General features: G+C 41.1%; 2 protein-coding genes across 2 annotated transcripts; both read left to right on the top strand.

Annotated features, from left to right (window-relative positions):
* The first annotated feature begins 813 nt into the window (after positions 1 to 813).
* On the top strand, positions 814 to 8,509 carry LOC106817552 (paraplegin-like). The gene is made up of 11 exons (XM_014822230.1): positions 814 to 1,628; positions 1,996 to 2,171; positions 2,520 to 2,674; positions 3,130 to 3,318; positions 3,647 to 3,782; positions 4,036 to 4,244; positions 4,425 to 4,544; positions 5,100 to 5,225; positions 5,589 to 5,745; positions 7,114 to 7,339; positions 7,534 to 8,509. The coding sequence occupies exons 1-11, from the start codon at positions 949 to 951 to the stop codon at positions 7,733 to 7,735; spliced, it is 2,376 nt and encodes a 791-aa protein (XP_014677716.1). The 5' UTR covers positions 814 to 948; the 3' UTR covers positions 7,736 to 8,509.
* Positions 8,510 to 9,225: 716 nt separating this feature from the next.
* Positions 9,226 to 16,048, top strand: LOC106817498 (fos-related antigen 1-like). The gene is made up of 4 exons (XM_014822168.1): positions 9,226 to 9,498; positions 11,301 to 11,597; positions 11,902 to 12,009; positions 13,112 to 16,048. Exons 1-4 carry the CDS (start codon positions 9,364 to 9,366, stop codon positions 13,574 to 13,576), a joined length of 1,005 nt encoding a protein of 334 aa, XP_014677654.1. The 5' UTR covers positions 9,226 to 9,363; the 3' UTR covers positions 13,577 to 16,048.
* The last annotated feature ends 1,319 nt before the right edge of the window (positions 16,049 to 17,367 follow it).

Raw genomic sequence — 17,367 nt, 5'->3', positions numbered from 1 at the left:
ATATATCAGGGGCGTTGCTAGGGTGAAATGGATGCGTACGCACACAGGCGGGGGGTCTGTGACCGTCTGGGAAATTCGAAAATTTTGAAAATGTAGATCGCAGGAGATGGTATTTGAGGCACTTTCGAGTAAATGTGCAGCCTTCATTCTGACTACGACAATTATCTTTTCAGTAGAACTACTCTCTTCATGAGACCATGACTAAAGATAAGACTAAAGATCACTATAACTAATCATGTAATTTTCGTTTTATTATCAAGACATGTTGAACTAACGCACATTCTTAAACTCTCTCTTTCTTTCTTTTCCTCTCTGTGTGCGTGCGTGCGAGCGAGCGTATGCGCGTGCGGGTGCGTGTGGGCGCGTGTGTGTGCTCAAACACACGTACACATCACTCACTGCACATCACATCACATCACGGCATTGTTTAAGTCCTATATATATATATATATATATATATTATGATATAATGATATGATAAGTTCAGGAGTGAATAATAATAAACTGTTAAATAATAATCTATTATTATTCACTCCTGATAAGTTGTAGCGGGCTTCTTTTCATCTTCTCTTTGCTCGTTGGTTCCAGCAATGATCAATTAAGTGCGTCGCCGGAGTAGAACACAGTTCAACTGCGTTGTTTTGTACCAGCCTTCGGCGCCGTGCGGGCCCATTTCGCAGTGCATTTCGCAGCGCATCGCGTGGAGATTACGCAGTGCATTTTCACGCATGTAAAAGTACACGAACATCGAAAAATGAAATTATACCGTAAAAAATTATCACGAGGTGGCAGCACTCTCCAGTCAATATGTAATGTGTAAACAACTGAACATAGAAATATGGTAGCGTCCACAAAAAGACAAAGTTGTGTGTTTAGTAGTATTGAAGTGCAATTTGTGTACTTGTGAGAGATAGTCTTTTAATAAAATACCATTACAGTTACAGCACAATGTTTATTAGGTTATTAAAAATGATTCGCGCAAAGCACATGACAATTTCACTAGGAAAACTCAATTCGTCTGATTATGCAAGGGTGATGTCATGTAGATTGTGCTATAATTATAAACATAGACCTTTGCCAATTGTGTACTCAGCACTTCGTTGCTTTGGTTCGCTAGTAGGTAGCCGTCATTCGACTCCTGTACCAACTGCGTGTACTCAACAGAAACCTTCACGCCCACTGTCTCAGCACCAACGAAGTCAACTTCGCCTTGAGATTAAGGCATTGGGAAAGTTACTGCTTCGCTCTTCTCTTGGAAGCCACCATATTCTATCCCGTAGTTTCTCGACTTCAAATCAAAATCACCAGAAGAATGACAAGGATGATAAGCAGAATGGAGACAAAGACAAAGGTCAAGTCTTGTTGAAACTGGGCATGTGGATGTTTGTAATGTACATCACAATGAGCGTCGTCTCTCTGCTAATGCCACACACTGACAACCCCGATGTTATGCGCTACATATCTTGGAATGAGTTCCTCTATCACATGCTTGCCAAGGGCGAAGTGGAACAGGTTGTGGTGCGGCCAGAGCTCGATCTAGTCATTATCGTGCTGCACGATGGCGCTGTAGTCAAAGGGCGCAGGATGGAACACAAAACTTTTCACATGAATGTTGTTGACACTGAGAGGTTTGTATGTAATTTAAGATTTCCACAAAGTAAATTCACAATACGGTGTTTAGAATGAAAAAGAATACCTAGATAAATAAATGTGTGAGCACTAATCAATAAATCATATAAAGTACTTGACATATAAGTTGCCCTGAAACCCAGCAAGTGCATGATATTCAAATTTGTTTTAAAAATAATCAGTTGACATTTTTTAGAAATTCAATATTTTGCATAACTAACAGTATGTGAATATAAACCAATTATTTGTTGTCTGACCTACTCGTTTTCACTCCTAGTGATTTTATTCATCATCATTTGTTAAAATTAATTAGAGGATTTAAAAAATATTTTATGATGCAACTCAGTTATTTTTCATGCCTTGAAGGTTTGAGGAGAAACTGCGCAGAGCTGAAGCTACGCTGGGCATCTCCACTGGACAAGGTGTGCCGATCCGCTATGACAGGAACCAGGAAGGCCAGTGGTTGCTGCTAATGGCAATGGTTGGTCTAGCCATCATGATTGTAATGATGTTTAGAACAGGGCAAATAAAGGCACCTAAAGGTATGACATAAAGCTTGGTTAAATTTTTTTACAAGAGTGAAATAATTGACTGAGTTATGGAATTTCTAAGAAATCATTGATAAGGACTTCTTTTTTTTAAGCATCTTTTTAAGTGCTGCTGTACACAAAGAGGTTATTACATTACATTAGACCTTGGTGGTTTATTCATTGCTGTGCAGGCCATTTAGAGTAATATGGTTGGTGCACTATTCTATATGTAAAACAGTTGCCCAGCATAAATACTAAAACTATACTGTAATAACTTATGCAATAATGATTGATATTCTTACTAAAACTGTGAACCTTTTAGACCAATTAAAGGTTGCATACACTGTTCATAACTTGCAGGCATGGACTGGTTCTCACAGCTGGGCAAAGCTAAGTTCACGATGATTGATCCACTAATGGGAGGTGGGAAGGGAGTCAAGTTCAAGGACATAGCAGGCATGAAAGAAGCCAAGCAGGAAGTGCTTGAATTTGTCGACTATCTGAAGAGACCGCAGGTACAACTGATCCCCCACCATGCCAGTTTTCTACCAGCTAGAACTACATGATCAACAGTCATTACTGCTTTTCTAATTTGTCCTTGTCCCTTTTGTAATGTAGTGCATGATTTCACCATGACAGCAGCCACACGTGCAGTGGTTGCCCCTTTACTTGCTGACGTGCCCCTGAAAATTGGATGATATGCACAGCAATAAGCTGTCGTGGCTGCATTACCTGGTTTGTTTCCGTACTTACCCAAAAAATAAAGTTTTTTTAATTGTCCTTCATTAAAGGAAACTTTTGCCTAGTACACGACTAATGTGTTGTGGCCCCTAAAATGTCTGGCTCAAATGAATGCGACACTTGCCTAGCGATAAAAACATCCTAGCTGGACCCTGGGAAACGAGTGGCATACATATGGGACTGTACGGCGAGAATAATGGTGTAAAACGTTGCTAACTGTCGTCGGCAGATATTTAAGGAGCTCGGTGCGAAGCCACCTCATGGAGCGCTGCTCCTCGGACCTCCCGGATGCGGCAAGACTCTCCTTGCCAAGGCAGTTGCCACCGAGGGAAACACTCCCTTCCTTGCCATGGCTGGGTCGGAATTTGTGGAGATGATTGGTGGTTTAGGTGCAGCGAGGGTCAGGGATCTTTTCAAGGTGTTTGTTACACATGTACACACATTCTAAATTGTTTGAGTGGGATGAGGTAATTTAAGGATAACACTTATTATTTGTTAAATGACTGTATATAATAACTTGCATGCATCAGCAAATGGCTTAATTATCATTGACATAAAAAAACATGTTCGAGACGTGTGATATTCTGTGAACAAATCTTTCTGTTGTTATGTTTCGATTTAATTGCCAGTGATTCAGTGCCTAAGAAGAGCTCCTTTTCATGAACGCCATATTTGACCATGCGAACATTTTTGTTGTGAGATTCTATGTTAAGGACCAGAGCGAATAGCTGTCATGACCATTTCAGGAAGCTCGCAAGAGGGCGCCCTGCATTGTTTACATTGACGAGATCGATGCAATTGGTCGGAAGAGGTCAACGGGCGGAGAAGGTATGAGTGGAGAGGAGGAACAGACATTGAACCAACTCCTGGTGGAGATGGATGGTAAGCTTTTCTGTGGACAAAAGCAATATGATTGAAATATTTTGGCTTTCATTATGCATTTTAGTTTAATTATGCATTGTGTATGCTACATAATTTAATATCACCACACAGGTACACATAATATCTTTTGTAATTTTATTTCAAACACGTATGCTTGCACACACAAACATGCGTGCACACACACAATGCTGAGGTGGGAGGTTTTTTGGCAGTTGACAGATTTTTGACTAAATGCTCCGTTAAATGTAACCAGGCATGGCAACTAAGGAAGGTGTTGTGGTGTTGGCATCCACCAACCGGTCAGAAGTACTGGACAATGCGCTTATGCGGCCTGGTCGATTTGACCGTCATATCCTCATCGATCTACCAACCCTAGAGGAGCGACGTGAGATGTTTGAACTTCACCTGAAAGGCATAACCTTGAAGGACCTACCTGCCAAGTACTCTCCACGTCTATCTCAGGTATTCTCTCTCTCTCTACCTACCTGCTAAATATCAGCCACGTCAGCCACGGTTTTAGCTGACTCCTGGGACATTGTTACATTTCTGGTTTTAGCTGACTTTTGTAACATTATTGGTACATTGTTACATTTTGGGTTTTAACTGACTGCCGGGACATTATTGTTACATTTCCGGTTTTAGCTGACTCCCGGGTTCTCAGGCGCAGACATTGCTAATATCTGCAATGAAGCAGCCATCCATGCGGTACGCCACGGGGAGAAATGGGTGTCTGAAACCGACTTTGAGTACGCGGTGGAGAAGGTGAGTATCGCCATAGACCGTGTTCCTCACATGGATTCATGCAACAGTGTGTCAATGCTCCCTGTGAGCTGTGAGCTATGTCGTAAATGACAGGTGCAGACTATGGCGTGTTCGCTAATCAGCTTCTGCTATGTTCACACTGATGCTGTATAGTGTCGTCTATCAATAGATGAAGTCTGTTATATTACCACAGGCCATAATGAATGGGCTAAGATTAGGTTAGTATTGGGCTCAGGCTTATGCTTAGGGTCAGGGTTAATGTGATGGTGGTGATGGTGATAATGATGATGATGATGATGATGATGATGACGGTGGTAGTGATGAAGATGATGATGGTCATGATCATGATGTATGTATTAGGGTCCTGAAGTAGATTTGAATTTTTCTTGACAGCCTTTTAGTTCATATGTCATTTGTATCTAGCCAAGTTAAATATTTTTTCAGCGAGCAACATAGCACAGAGTTTTTTCACTCTGTTGAGTGAATCCTGAGAAAGTTAAAAAGTTATTTGTGAATTTTCCATTTCGTTCTGTAAGTGATCTCTCACTTGTGCAGGTGGTTGCTGGCACAGTGAAGAAGAGCACAATACTGAGTGAAGCAGAGAAGGAGATCATCGCGTACCACGAGTCTGGCCACGCTCTGGTTGGATGGATGCTGGAGCACACAGATGCCCTTCTGAAGGTCACACTATGTTCCAATGCAAATAAAATTATCACCGCACATTTCAGTGTATTTAAACTTGTGTGATAATATATTTAAGCATATCGTCAACCGCTGGTCAAAAACTATATTCCATGAATATTTGTAAATGTTCCTTCTAATGAAATATTTTATTTGCTTACCCGGTGGCAGAGGTGCTGCTTACCTATGCATTTCTCCACTATAGATACCCCTCCCCCCCCACACACACACACAAAATATCAATGTTATCACTGCTTCTTATTTTTACATTCAGACATAATATTTTTGGCCTCAAGGTGTTGATAACTCAACTCACGCAGTGTGCTTTTGGCTCTGCGCAATAATTAATATTTTCGCCTCTAGGTGTCAATAGTTCCACGCACGCGCGGTGCTCTGGGCTTTGCACAGTACATGCCACGTGATCAGAAGCTGTACACGAAGGAGGAGCTGTTCCAGCGCATGTGCATGGCACTCGGAGGTCGGGTGGCTGAGAGCGTTGTCTTCAACCGCATCACTACAGGTACCAACGCCCGAATGTCGTCATTCTCTTAGATGCAACAAATTGCCGAGATAATCATGTCTGACCGTATCGAGTAATGCATGCAAGAGTACATTGAACATCCGAGCTTTAACTTCAGTGCTAAAAATTCACGATGGCATAGAAGGTATATAGCATGGGCCATAGTTTCCATCCTTACTTGCCATGGTGCCTTAAAAATTGGCTGGTATCTGCGCATTAAACTACCGTGGCTGCCATATCTGATGTGACTCGGTTCTTTTTCCATGAATTCAATGTTGTGCATGTATTCTTCCCTGTTCCTCATATACAGCATTGATAAAAATCAAGTTACCTTGGTGCCCCTCTTTTAAAGGAAATGGCTACCCCAATGAAACACTTGACCATAACATTTTTTAATTTGACCCATGAGGTATGGCACATGCACACACAGTTAGTGTTGGAGTGAAAGGTGGCAAACATCCAGGTGCTCCAATTTTTTCAAATTTTGCAATTAACACAAAGTTCTATCATTGCCCGCATCTATTCATCAAAGCTTCCCAGTATGAAAAAAATTTAAGCAAATGATGTGCAGATGTTCAGTGTGTATCACTTAACAGGTCTGAGTCGTTTGCTTTTGATATGTTAATGAATGATAGTCAGAAATGAAGCTAGAGAGGTAAGACAAACGTAATAAGAATGTAAACAGTGTTTTACTGATGTGTACCAATGTTGATAATGCTTGTAGCATGTGAGTAATAATTTATTATCAGTTATCAATTGAGAATGTCAGTTTTTAAACATTGCTTGGGGATGACAAGATTTTGCCCCACATCCAAACTTATGTACAGTTATCTGAAATAGAGTTACCATTGATATTAACAGATAATGCAAGAAATTTAAACAGTAGTTCTGATTATACTAACAATACGTGACACTCTCTCTCTAGCTTGCGATGTATTGGTCCTTATGCTCCCTCAACAGACGTCCAGCTTCCACGACATCTTATTATGTAACTTATATTTTCTGTTGTATTTATATATGAACAGGAGGCTTGAATCTGTGCTATCGGGTGTGGTTCTACTGGGTTAGCTTGTAGGGGCTCCTCCACATATACATGCCATAACAACCCGATGTGTCTGTGTGTGTGTGTGTGCGTGCGTGCGTGCGTGCGTGCGTGCGTGCGTGCGTGCGTGCGTGCGTACGTGCGTGCGCGCGCCTGTGTGCGTGTGCGTGTGCGTGTGCATGTGTGTGTGTGTTTGTGTGCGCTTGTGCCTGTGTGTGTGCGCGCGTGCATGCATCTGTGTGTCTGTGCGTACCCGCGTGCGTGTACAACCAGATTCCCGTTGTCAATTAAAGTTTGTTGCGTTAATCGAAGCATTCATTTTTCAGGTGCGAGCGACGACCTCGGCAAGGTGACAAAGATTGCGTATGCACAGATCCAGCAGTTTGGCATGAGCGAGCGCGTCGGACTGCTCTCGTTCCCGGCCGAGGACACTAACTCTGCCGTCGGCAAGAAGCCGTTTAGCAAGCAGCTGTCAAACATCATCGACCATGAAGCCCACGCGATCGTCGCACGCGCATTCCTACACACCGAAGCCATCATCCGAGCAAACAGGTAGAAACTGTGATACTTAATTTCCTATGAGTGGCCACGAATGTCAAGGTGAATGTTTAGGGAGAGGGTATACATCTTACTACGTATATTGCTACTATGTGTAAGTATGCGATATTTATAACAAAACAATTAAGCTTTGTAATGAAACTGTCTGGAAGTCTGATATTGGTATGCAACTCTATCTTCTTCCACAGGCACAAGCTGCAGTTGATTGCAGACTCGCTAATGAAACGTGAGGTAATTAATTATGATGACATGGTCGACCTGATCGGACCGCCACCTTTTGGCCACAAGAGAAAAATTATGGATCCATTGACGATGGCACCATCAGAGGAACCAGTCACGATGGGGCCATTGCCAAATAAGCCAGCTGACGACAACAATGGGAAAATCTGATGAGGTTAATGCTACAAAATGATGAGATCGAGGAAGACTGGTGTGTGTGCTCAGTCTTCTCGTTTTAGAATTTCAATTTCCATGTGGAATAATAAAAGAGTTGTAGACAACGAGTTATAGACAACACGTGTAATTGTGATGGTCTGCAATGTATAACAATTTCTTGCTTGCTGCTATAGAAGAGTAATAGATTTTCTGCATCCAAATGTGTGTATTATATGAATACAAATTGTAAATATTAATAAACTGTTACATATGTAGTGTATTTTTATCATCATGGTAGTATTCAAGTCGCAGTGTGCCTTGCTATGCAACAGCGTGTTTTTCTATGTACCAAATCTTCATTTTGGAGAATATGTATGAATGGCTCTGTGCAGAGACTTGGCCACATCACTGCAAAGCATACTATTGTGATCTAATTTCAAAATGCAAATCTATATTACTCATTAAATTTTGTTAGACAATATGAAGAATGGTTCTGCATTTTATCTAATGTTGTTGCTAGCATATTCACTACACTATTATCACGTCACATCCGTTTTATCAGGAGTAGATATATGAGATCACTTAAACCTGCTTCCAATATCATTGAGAATACTTGTCAGATAAACTCAAGTGACATTTAGCGAATTATGTTAGAAAAATTGTTTATAAGTAACGCGCAATTTATTACAGACCATTCACAATATTTTGTCATGTGTAAAATGGCAATAGGTTGTGTGAGGTTGCCAATATGGTTTTTATTCAACAATCTTACAACCGTGCCTCTATTCATGAACGTTGTTTATTAGTTTATATATCTCATATCTCGATGGAACTATATGAGCTGTGAAGAAGTCTCCCCACACTACGCACTATCGACTGGGCTGACGTGCGACTCTGCTGCATCCCCAGTTCAATCTATTTTGGGATGAATCTATTTCTGTTTGCAACCAAAATAAGCAAAAAGTCTATTTGCGTACCAACCAGACGAAAAACGTCCAACTAAAAGCTAACGTAAACATGATATTTATAAAAACTACTGCATATGGGGTTTACCAGTTTGTAGCCAATTTGTTAATGTTATTAAATTATTAATGTTGTTTGTAAAATAATTTCCCCAAATGAAAATGTGATATAAACTGTTCTTAACTACACTAAATTTATTTACACGACGTATTGTACTCTAATGCGCAATTATTTTGCAGCTTGCCAAGTTGTTGCCAACAATGTTCTCGTTATTTTAGTGTAAATCGATGGCCATTTGTGTGTATATTGATTTTCGTTGCTTCCGAGAAGCTGAGAGAAGCAGCTTTCCTAGAATAGTTTTGACCTTTGCTCACGCGGTGTCGCTGATGTATCGGTAATCGACTGACAAATCAGCGGCCGAGATCGTTGTTTATCCGAAACGTCACCGCATCAACACAGTGACGTCACACCACGTGACCACTATTTCGTTGAATCACGAACTAAAAATAGCAGCTGACATCATCTGAAAGGCTTTTATATACCAGGAGACAGAGGGATATCCCAGCAGAACGGGGTGAATCATCGAGACGACTGAATCACCTGCAAAGCGCGAAAATCCGGAAGTTTCACGAATCATATCACCGCAAGGTAGTGTGCCAACGACGGTTCTTGACCGAGGCATGTTCACACAGGGCGCAGGAAACAGTGACACTGGGTATAACACGGGCGAACTCACCTCACGCTACGTAGCTGGTATACTGTGTTCGATGACGAACGACAACGGAGACGACTCACTGGGACACGTTCCTACAACGGTTAGTATTCAAATGTTTTCTTACAGACGAAGTTGTTGATGTTGTTGGCAGCACGTGTTATTATTGCAGAATTAGAAGTTATTCAGAGATCGCTGGTTACTGGCGCTACGAGGTTAGTCCACCTGTCATCGTAAATGTAACCAGAATGCTGTGACATCACGGCGTGTGATTAAAATAGACTCTGTCCTACTATACAGCCGATCGAGCGAATATGATTAATGGAGCTGTCTGTTGTGTCTGGCACCGGGACAACTACGCCACCGGCTGCAGGAGCAATTCCTCCTACCAAAACACATTGTTTACAAATATAATAACTAATACTGTGTATTATTGTGTCCATGTTGTACCACGTATTACTTTGTGACAGTAGTATTTTAAAATGCTTTTTATAACTATGTGTATACACTGTGTCTGCTGGGCGTTGCTATGGGCGTAGTTAATCCTACAGCCGATGGAGTAGAAAAATCGTCTGTGTCGAGTGCACTCTATAAATATTGTACAGAGATATGCGGGTAAAGTATCACTGCCAGGATTTCCTGCATGCGCTCATCCTGTCTACAAGAGGTCGTACCTGTTGTGATTGACAAAACATGCTTCCCACGTCTGAGGTGGCAAGCAGACAGTTGTCATAAAGGCTGCTCAGTGTCAAAACATTTCGTGCAGCCCATGAGTGATGGGTTTCTTGATTACACTAAGTATATGCACAGTAAAATATGGACTTCCCAAGGTCCAGTCAACTATATACTTGTATAAAACTATCCGTAAACGAAATCGAATTTTAGACATGTTGTTCCCCGTGCAGTAAACATATATAAATGCACAAATCATTCATTTCATTGAATTATTTCTTGTCTTTATTTTAATATTATTAATCACAAATTTAAATTTATATTAAAAACCATGGAATGATGCTAGCTGTTGCCATTATTGAAATGTAATATCTCAAACAAACAAAACCTGCACTGTAAGCCTTAAACTGAGGAAATTTCTAGGAGGCACAATTTCATGGCCTAATTGTGTAATATCACGAGGGCATAGATTTTATAACTTTAATAATCTACATTCATTATTCATATTTTTATGGCTCTCCGTGCACCACCCCCGACGCTGTGACGGCCTTCCATGTTCGTATTTAGGATAAGTTTAAATACGAAGGGAAATGGTAAATGTCACTGGATTAAGGTACAGTGGGTTGTTTCCATGAACTAGATCTTCAGTAATCTGTCAATCCACCTATACGGGATATCATGTAAATATGAATTGCGTCATAGGACATAGAACGGGTATGCAGGAAACAATCTGTTTCCTTCACACATCCTGTTGAATATACTTGGAGACTACACATTCCACAAGTCCGCCAGTTGTACTTTAAACACACGGTGACTAAACACATAATAAGCCTTGCTTCATCAAATTGGCTTTGATGGACCCTGCTAGATTTACACAAAACGTTCGTCTACCTAGAGGCGTTGATAGCTGGCATGTAGACATGGCCCATCCCGTCAATGCAGATCTCAGTCAATCTTCGGCATACCAACGACATCTACCCTGGTTTCCTAACTACAACATGTATCCGACGTATCCAGTTTCTGATCGCTTTTATGCTCGAACTGCGGTAGGTTGCTTGATCTACAGATGGAAGCATTTTGCATAGCATTCTTTATCGTCTGGCTGTGATGCTGACAGTAATGCGAATTCCATCCCGAGGTCGCCCGGTGTGTGTATTAGCATCGGTGCAGTGCATACGCAACACTGATTACATGTGTAGCCGACATCTAAATATTCGTGTTTTCCCCCCACAGTATGGGTACGGATCGGGCATCACCACAGCGACGACCCCGACCTTGACCCCGACGACGCAGAGTTTCGTCGAGCTGATGACCTTACCGATGGTCAGTCAGAATCGGGTTGTGAATGAGCATGGCGGCTTCACGCCGGTGGTCAGCGATGCCAACGGCTACCGGTCAAACAACGGCCGCCAGTACTGGCCACACTCATCAGACCCGATCACGGCGAGGGGACTGGTGCCGATGAGGGAAGGCGCGAGTGCGGCGGGCACGAACACACGCCGTGGAGGCCGCAGGGTCAAGTACGAAGCTGTAAGTATCAAGTCATCCGGAGGCAATTCGAAATTGCTGTGAATATGAATGTATATATATATATATATATATATAAATATAATTAGAAATAACTGTTATAAAGATTAGAAAATAGCAACGTATTTTATATGAGATCTTGGTCTAGACTCTCAAGGTTTTAATTTGTCAAGGTGTAGGCATATAAATGTGTGTACTGTCAGCATGCGATTCTACATATATTGAAGTCGGTTGGAATACGATGCTCATATTAGAAACCTGGCTTTATAATATCCAACAGACTGATGTGCAGTACTTATTTTTGTAGTTGAATCCAGAAGAAGAAGCTAAGCGCCGAGTCAGAAGAGAGCGAAACAAACTCGCAGCAGCCAAATGTAGGAAGCGACGCCTGGACCACACCAATTGTTTACTAATGGTACGTTTCAATCCTAATTTAATAATAACTAGAGCACTCGGAGAGCGCAGACCTCTGCAGCTCAATTCTCTCACTGTGAAAAATTTTATTAATTAATTAATTAATTAAATAATTAGTTGGATCTGGATCACCACCAAAATGTAATCAATTCTAAGTTACCCCATTTCTGACATATCCTGAAAATTTAATTAATTAATTAATTAACTAATTAATTAATTAATTGGATTCGGATCACCACCAAAATCTAATCAATTGTAAGTTACCCCATTTCTGACCTATCCTGAAAATTTTATGACAATCCGTCAATAACATTTTCAGTTAGGCTGTACACAAACAAACCCACAAACCCATAAACACACGGCGAACAAACACGCCGGTGAAAACATAACCTCCTGCCAACCCCTTGGCGGCGGTAATTATATGTCGCAGCATTACGATGAGTGTGGCATGAGGTTGAACACGGCGTGCTAATATGCGAACACGCATGGGCTTTTATGCAATCTCTTCGTGCCAGTTTAAAGTAACATATGGGTTTAGGGTAATACCATATCAATACCAAGTCGTTTTTCTATGTTTTGGTGCTAATATTTGTTGGCAACCCATGATAGTTATTACCCTGGATATGAGCCACTGCTCACTTGCACTTGTTTGAACAGTTCCTAAACTGTCTACGGTTCTGTCATGTGATATGTACACACACATCCGTATCTCAGGGCACCGGTGTAGGAATGCGTGCATGTTCATATGTGCGTTTGGTCACATGATTAATGTACCACTGCGAAAATATACAGTGAATGCCACCGCATATAGCAGGTCAAAATATTTTAAATCCTGTTTGCCTGTGTTTGTAATTGACGCATTAAAAAAGGGACAGTGTTGGGACATTTTACAATCATCGTTAGCACCGAATAGGAAACTATGCAACTGTCTCGCATTTTTATGTAGCCACAATGGAATCGGCGCACGCACGTGTTTTTTGCTCAATTTTTGTAAACCTCAATTTGTTTTTTTACATCGTTTTAGCGAGTTCGTTGTCCGTCTATCTATCCGTCTGTCTAGCCATTCATATTCACTAACGTATTCCGATGCGTTTTCGCTGCAGGAAACAGATATGCTGGAGGATGAACGGAGCAAGATCGAGAACGAGATAGCTGAGCTACAGAATCAGAAGGAGCAGCTAGAGTTCATTCTGCAGGCTCACGAGCCCACCTGCAAGCGCGGTGGTGCCACCTTCGCCACGTCCGACATCCCGCTCATCGAGCCGAAGTTGAGCAGTTGTGGCGGGCTGTCGCGCCCTACGACTCTCAACGTCACGTCGGTGCTGACGACGTCCGTCAAGCAGAACGGTGGCGCCCTCGTGAGCCTGCCCATGTTGACGCCGAGCAATGTCTACACGACGCCCTCTGGCGGTACGCTGTTCAACTTTGCCGACAGCGACTTCGGCGATCACTCTGGGCTGACGCCGCTGATACAGCCAAAGTCGTGCGCGGACGAAGCGAACAGAGGTTCCAGCAGTGACATGTCGAGTCCTGAGACAATCAAATCACCGACGTTAGTGTCACTGTAAGCATTCTCGCCACTTGCGGTGGCCCTCTGACCCACGCTTGACCTATCGCAGCCCGTCGAGAGACAAGGACCCACATCCTGTGCGCTTGGTTCGCTGCACTGCTGCAAAATGTCACTGACAGACTATTAAGTATTAACGAGGGGTGTTCTCCCCGAGGAGAGTGAGTTGAGATGCTACACTGCCCTCGCCCACGTAACACTTGTTCACGTTTAACGGTCGGTTTGCTCGCAGAATGTCTGTTTGCGCGGTGTGACCACAAACCGTAGGTAACGCGAGGAATGTGTGTTGAGAGCACGCTTTTATGTGTGTGCGTACTAGTCGGAAAGCATTAGATCTCCCATCCAGGTGTTATATTTATGCATGTCCCTATCATCACGACCTATGCAAATCCACAGACTAGCTGAATAAGCAGAAGTTATATTTTGAGTACATATACGTTGTGTGAACAAGTTTGTAGTTGCCATGCTACCGCCTATCCGTTTCAGGGTCTATGTGTCAGCGATGGTGAACATACGTCCACTTACTAGTTTAACGGTCACGGTGTTGTGCTCCAGTCTGCTTAACCTTGACCGACATTTTAGGCTGGTTTACTCCGTATTTGTAATCTTTAATTAGCGTGACGGGAAGTTGCATAATCGTTATTATTATTAAGTAGTAACACGAATGTATGTATATATACATATGTTTGTGGTAGTCGTTTAAATGTGGCTGTGTACGTGCTTGTAGTGTGGCTGTTGTGATATGTACTTGTGCCTATTTTGTTGCTACGACGATTCGGTGCTTACAGCAAGATGATTTTGATTAATTAATCAACGCAAAGTCGTCTATAAATCCTAGTCATTGGTGAGATATCATGTAAGATCCTCCTTTTGCAGGAAAAACGGATCCTTTTTTGAAAAAAAAGATATCACTGCCTAGTATATGTATACACACTAATTTCAATCGTTTTGCTTATGCAATACAAATCGAAAGTCGTACCTGATTGTATTATCTACATCGATATCGTTGTGATAAGTTATTTAGCGCTTCCATGTAATTAATTAGTCATGAGAAATATTTTCATATATAAATGTATAATATATTGAATGCGCGTTTGTTTTACCGTCACCAGGCGTACGTATACACATTCATAATTCGTGCATCATCAGATGTTCAAGGTTTTGCTCCGTCTGCGCCAAACATATTCCGTCGGCAACGTCGCAGCCTCTCGCTGTATCGACGGTACCTCGATTTGGCACAAGTCGTGTCTTAGACTGGTAGCCATATGAAGGCCGGCATGTGTAGTCGGTGGTAGGCTGGTCGCTTAGGGTGCGTAAACAAAATTCTAGACACACGCACGCACGCATGCATGCACGCAAGCACGCGCGCACACACAGTGTCTTTGTGAAACCGGTTTGCAAAGCTTTTATAGAGCAAGGTGCAAGAAAACTATTTTGCTATTGTGTTTTGTAAGTAAAGTGTGACAAAATGCCTTTAATAACAGGCGTTTATACATCGCGCCAGTCACACGGTTGCTGAACTGCATTCTTTAACCGAACGTACCTTTTATATCACGTGCTCAGTACTGTTTGTTATTGCGTGCGGATGAGCCATTTTTTCAAAATAGCTCTGCATATTTTCCTATAATTACCTAATGGGCTTGTATTTGCTTGCCTACCAATCGCCTAATTATTGTTGCTGGTGTGTAATGAAACGAAGAGTGAGCTCTTTTCGATTTTAGAAGTGAATTGTATTTTATATAAAATATGGGTTTCCACTTTTCTACCAGCCAATTTTGATAGAGCCAGACGGTAACACTGGCATTCACTCAGTACACGCTCACTATGGAATGATCGTGATTCACATGACATTTGGGTGCGTTGTTAGACACTGTTACTGTTGACAGTAACAATGAAGTAAAATGCCGCTTAAAAGTATATTTTTGGTATGTTTGGAAACTTTTGTACTCGAGTTTTTATTTTATTTTATGCAAATATTCTACAGTTCAACAATATACACAATATAATATTAAATGATGCAGACTGCAAAAGTGCGGGTCTAATATGCGGTTTAACAGAAAGGCCTGTGTTCCTATTACTGAAGTAATCTGAAGCTCGCTGAATTTGTGAAGCAATTCTCTGTTTTGACTGCTTTGCAACGATGAAATTTTGTTGAATTTCGCATGTTAATTGAGTTCTATTTTGATTTGGTTGCGCAGATGTAACGTATGTGTAGTGAATGACAGGCTATATAATATGCCTATATGTATAATTATAAGCAATATTACAGTTATGTGGCTGAGTTTTGAAATTGTTCTCAGACTAGTAAAGGTTATATATACGGATTTCATTTTATGTAGTAAAATGATTGATTGGATTATATAACAGGAAATTTCAAAAAGACAAATTGTCATACCTGGTTAATAGATCACATGACAGTTTATGTTTATTTGCGCTCATTTGAAAATAAAACCTGTTCATTTTATATATCTCATTCAAGTGTAGATTATTTTATTTGCTGTTTAACGAGGACGGATGTTGAGGAGAAAGAGCGTGGGTGGACAGAGAACGTACAGAGCACGCACACACGAACGCGCGCACACACACTATATAGTCCCCACCTCTACCCCTCCCTCCTTTATCTCTTTCCGCACACTCTCCTGCTCTTCCACTTTTACTTCTTCGTTCTCTTGCGCATAGACCCTCTTTCTCTTCCACTCTAGTTTTTATTTTCTTTCTCTGTTTTTCTCGCAATCAGTCTCCCTCTTCCCTAGCTCCTGTAACCGAACGATAATATATTGCAAATATGTTTACATTTTTATTATTGCGTAAAGTATTATAATAATTTTGCTTTATATACTTAATCAGTATATATTATTATTATGGCGCTGGATATAACGTATTAAATAACAATTATTAGTTCTTTATAAAATTATTTAGACAGGCAAGAAAGAGTTTGAATGGCTACAAAATTTTTCGCGTAATTGAAAATGTGAATGAATTGTAGTTAATGTGATAATTTTGCTAGATTCGTATGAACAATTATTTGATATTTTTGAATATATTTAAAATAAATTTTGATTAAAAAACTGACAGGTTCTTTTATTGTCTTGACTTATTTTTCGTTATATAATAGCTAAATTACTTTGCCATGCAGTGTGTTATTACACATTTACACGTTTTCATAGTACAGCTATATATCTACCCCAGCAAACTGGAAAAGAAAGATAAAGTATATTGATACAAATAAACTGTGGTATAACAACAAATATGAATAATTATTTGGGAAATGCCTATGTATTTTCTGGGAACTACATGGGGAATGGTGCGTTTATTGTTCTTAGCGTGTTATGTGTTCATGCGCAATAAAAGGGGGCGTTTGCCATAGTATATACCATGCTATCAGGGGTGAATAATGACAAATTACATCAAAACAACTAAAAAATAATAATATTAATAATAATAATAATAATTAATAATGACATTATTCACCCCTGATGCTATCAAGAATCTGTTTATCATGCATGTTCATCATCTGTGACACGTGACCGGACACAATTCAAGAACTACAGCTTCATTACCCGCGATGACACGCGTCGTCCGCCGTAAAATCGGAGGACGTGTAGTCGATGCGATATGTTTTGTAGTTTCATTCGCTTTAGGCTTTCTCGTGTGTGCGTGTGTGTGTGTGTGTGTGTGTGCGCGCGCGCGTTTGTGTGTGTGTGTGTGTGTGTGTGTGTGTGTGTGTGTGTGTGTGTGTGTGTGTGTGTGTGTGTGTGTGTGTGTGTGTGTGTGTGTGTGTGTGTGTGTGTG

This window comes from Priapulus caudatus, unplaced genomic scaffold, assembly GCF_000485595.1.
Source record: "Priapulus caudatus unplaced genomic scaffold, Priapulus_caudatus-5.0.1 Scaffold34, whole genome shotgun sequence".
NCBI lineage: Eukaryota > Metazoa > Priapulida > Priapulimorpha > Priapulimorphida > Priapulidae > Priapulus > Priapulus caudatus.
Note: the sequence above shows the minus strand (reverse complement) of the source record. Positions and strands in the feature narration are given on the sequence as shown.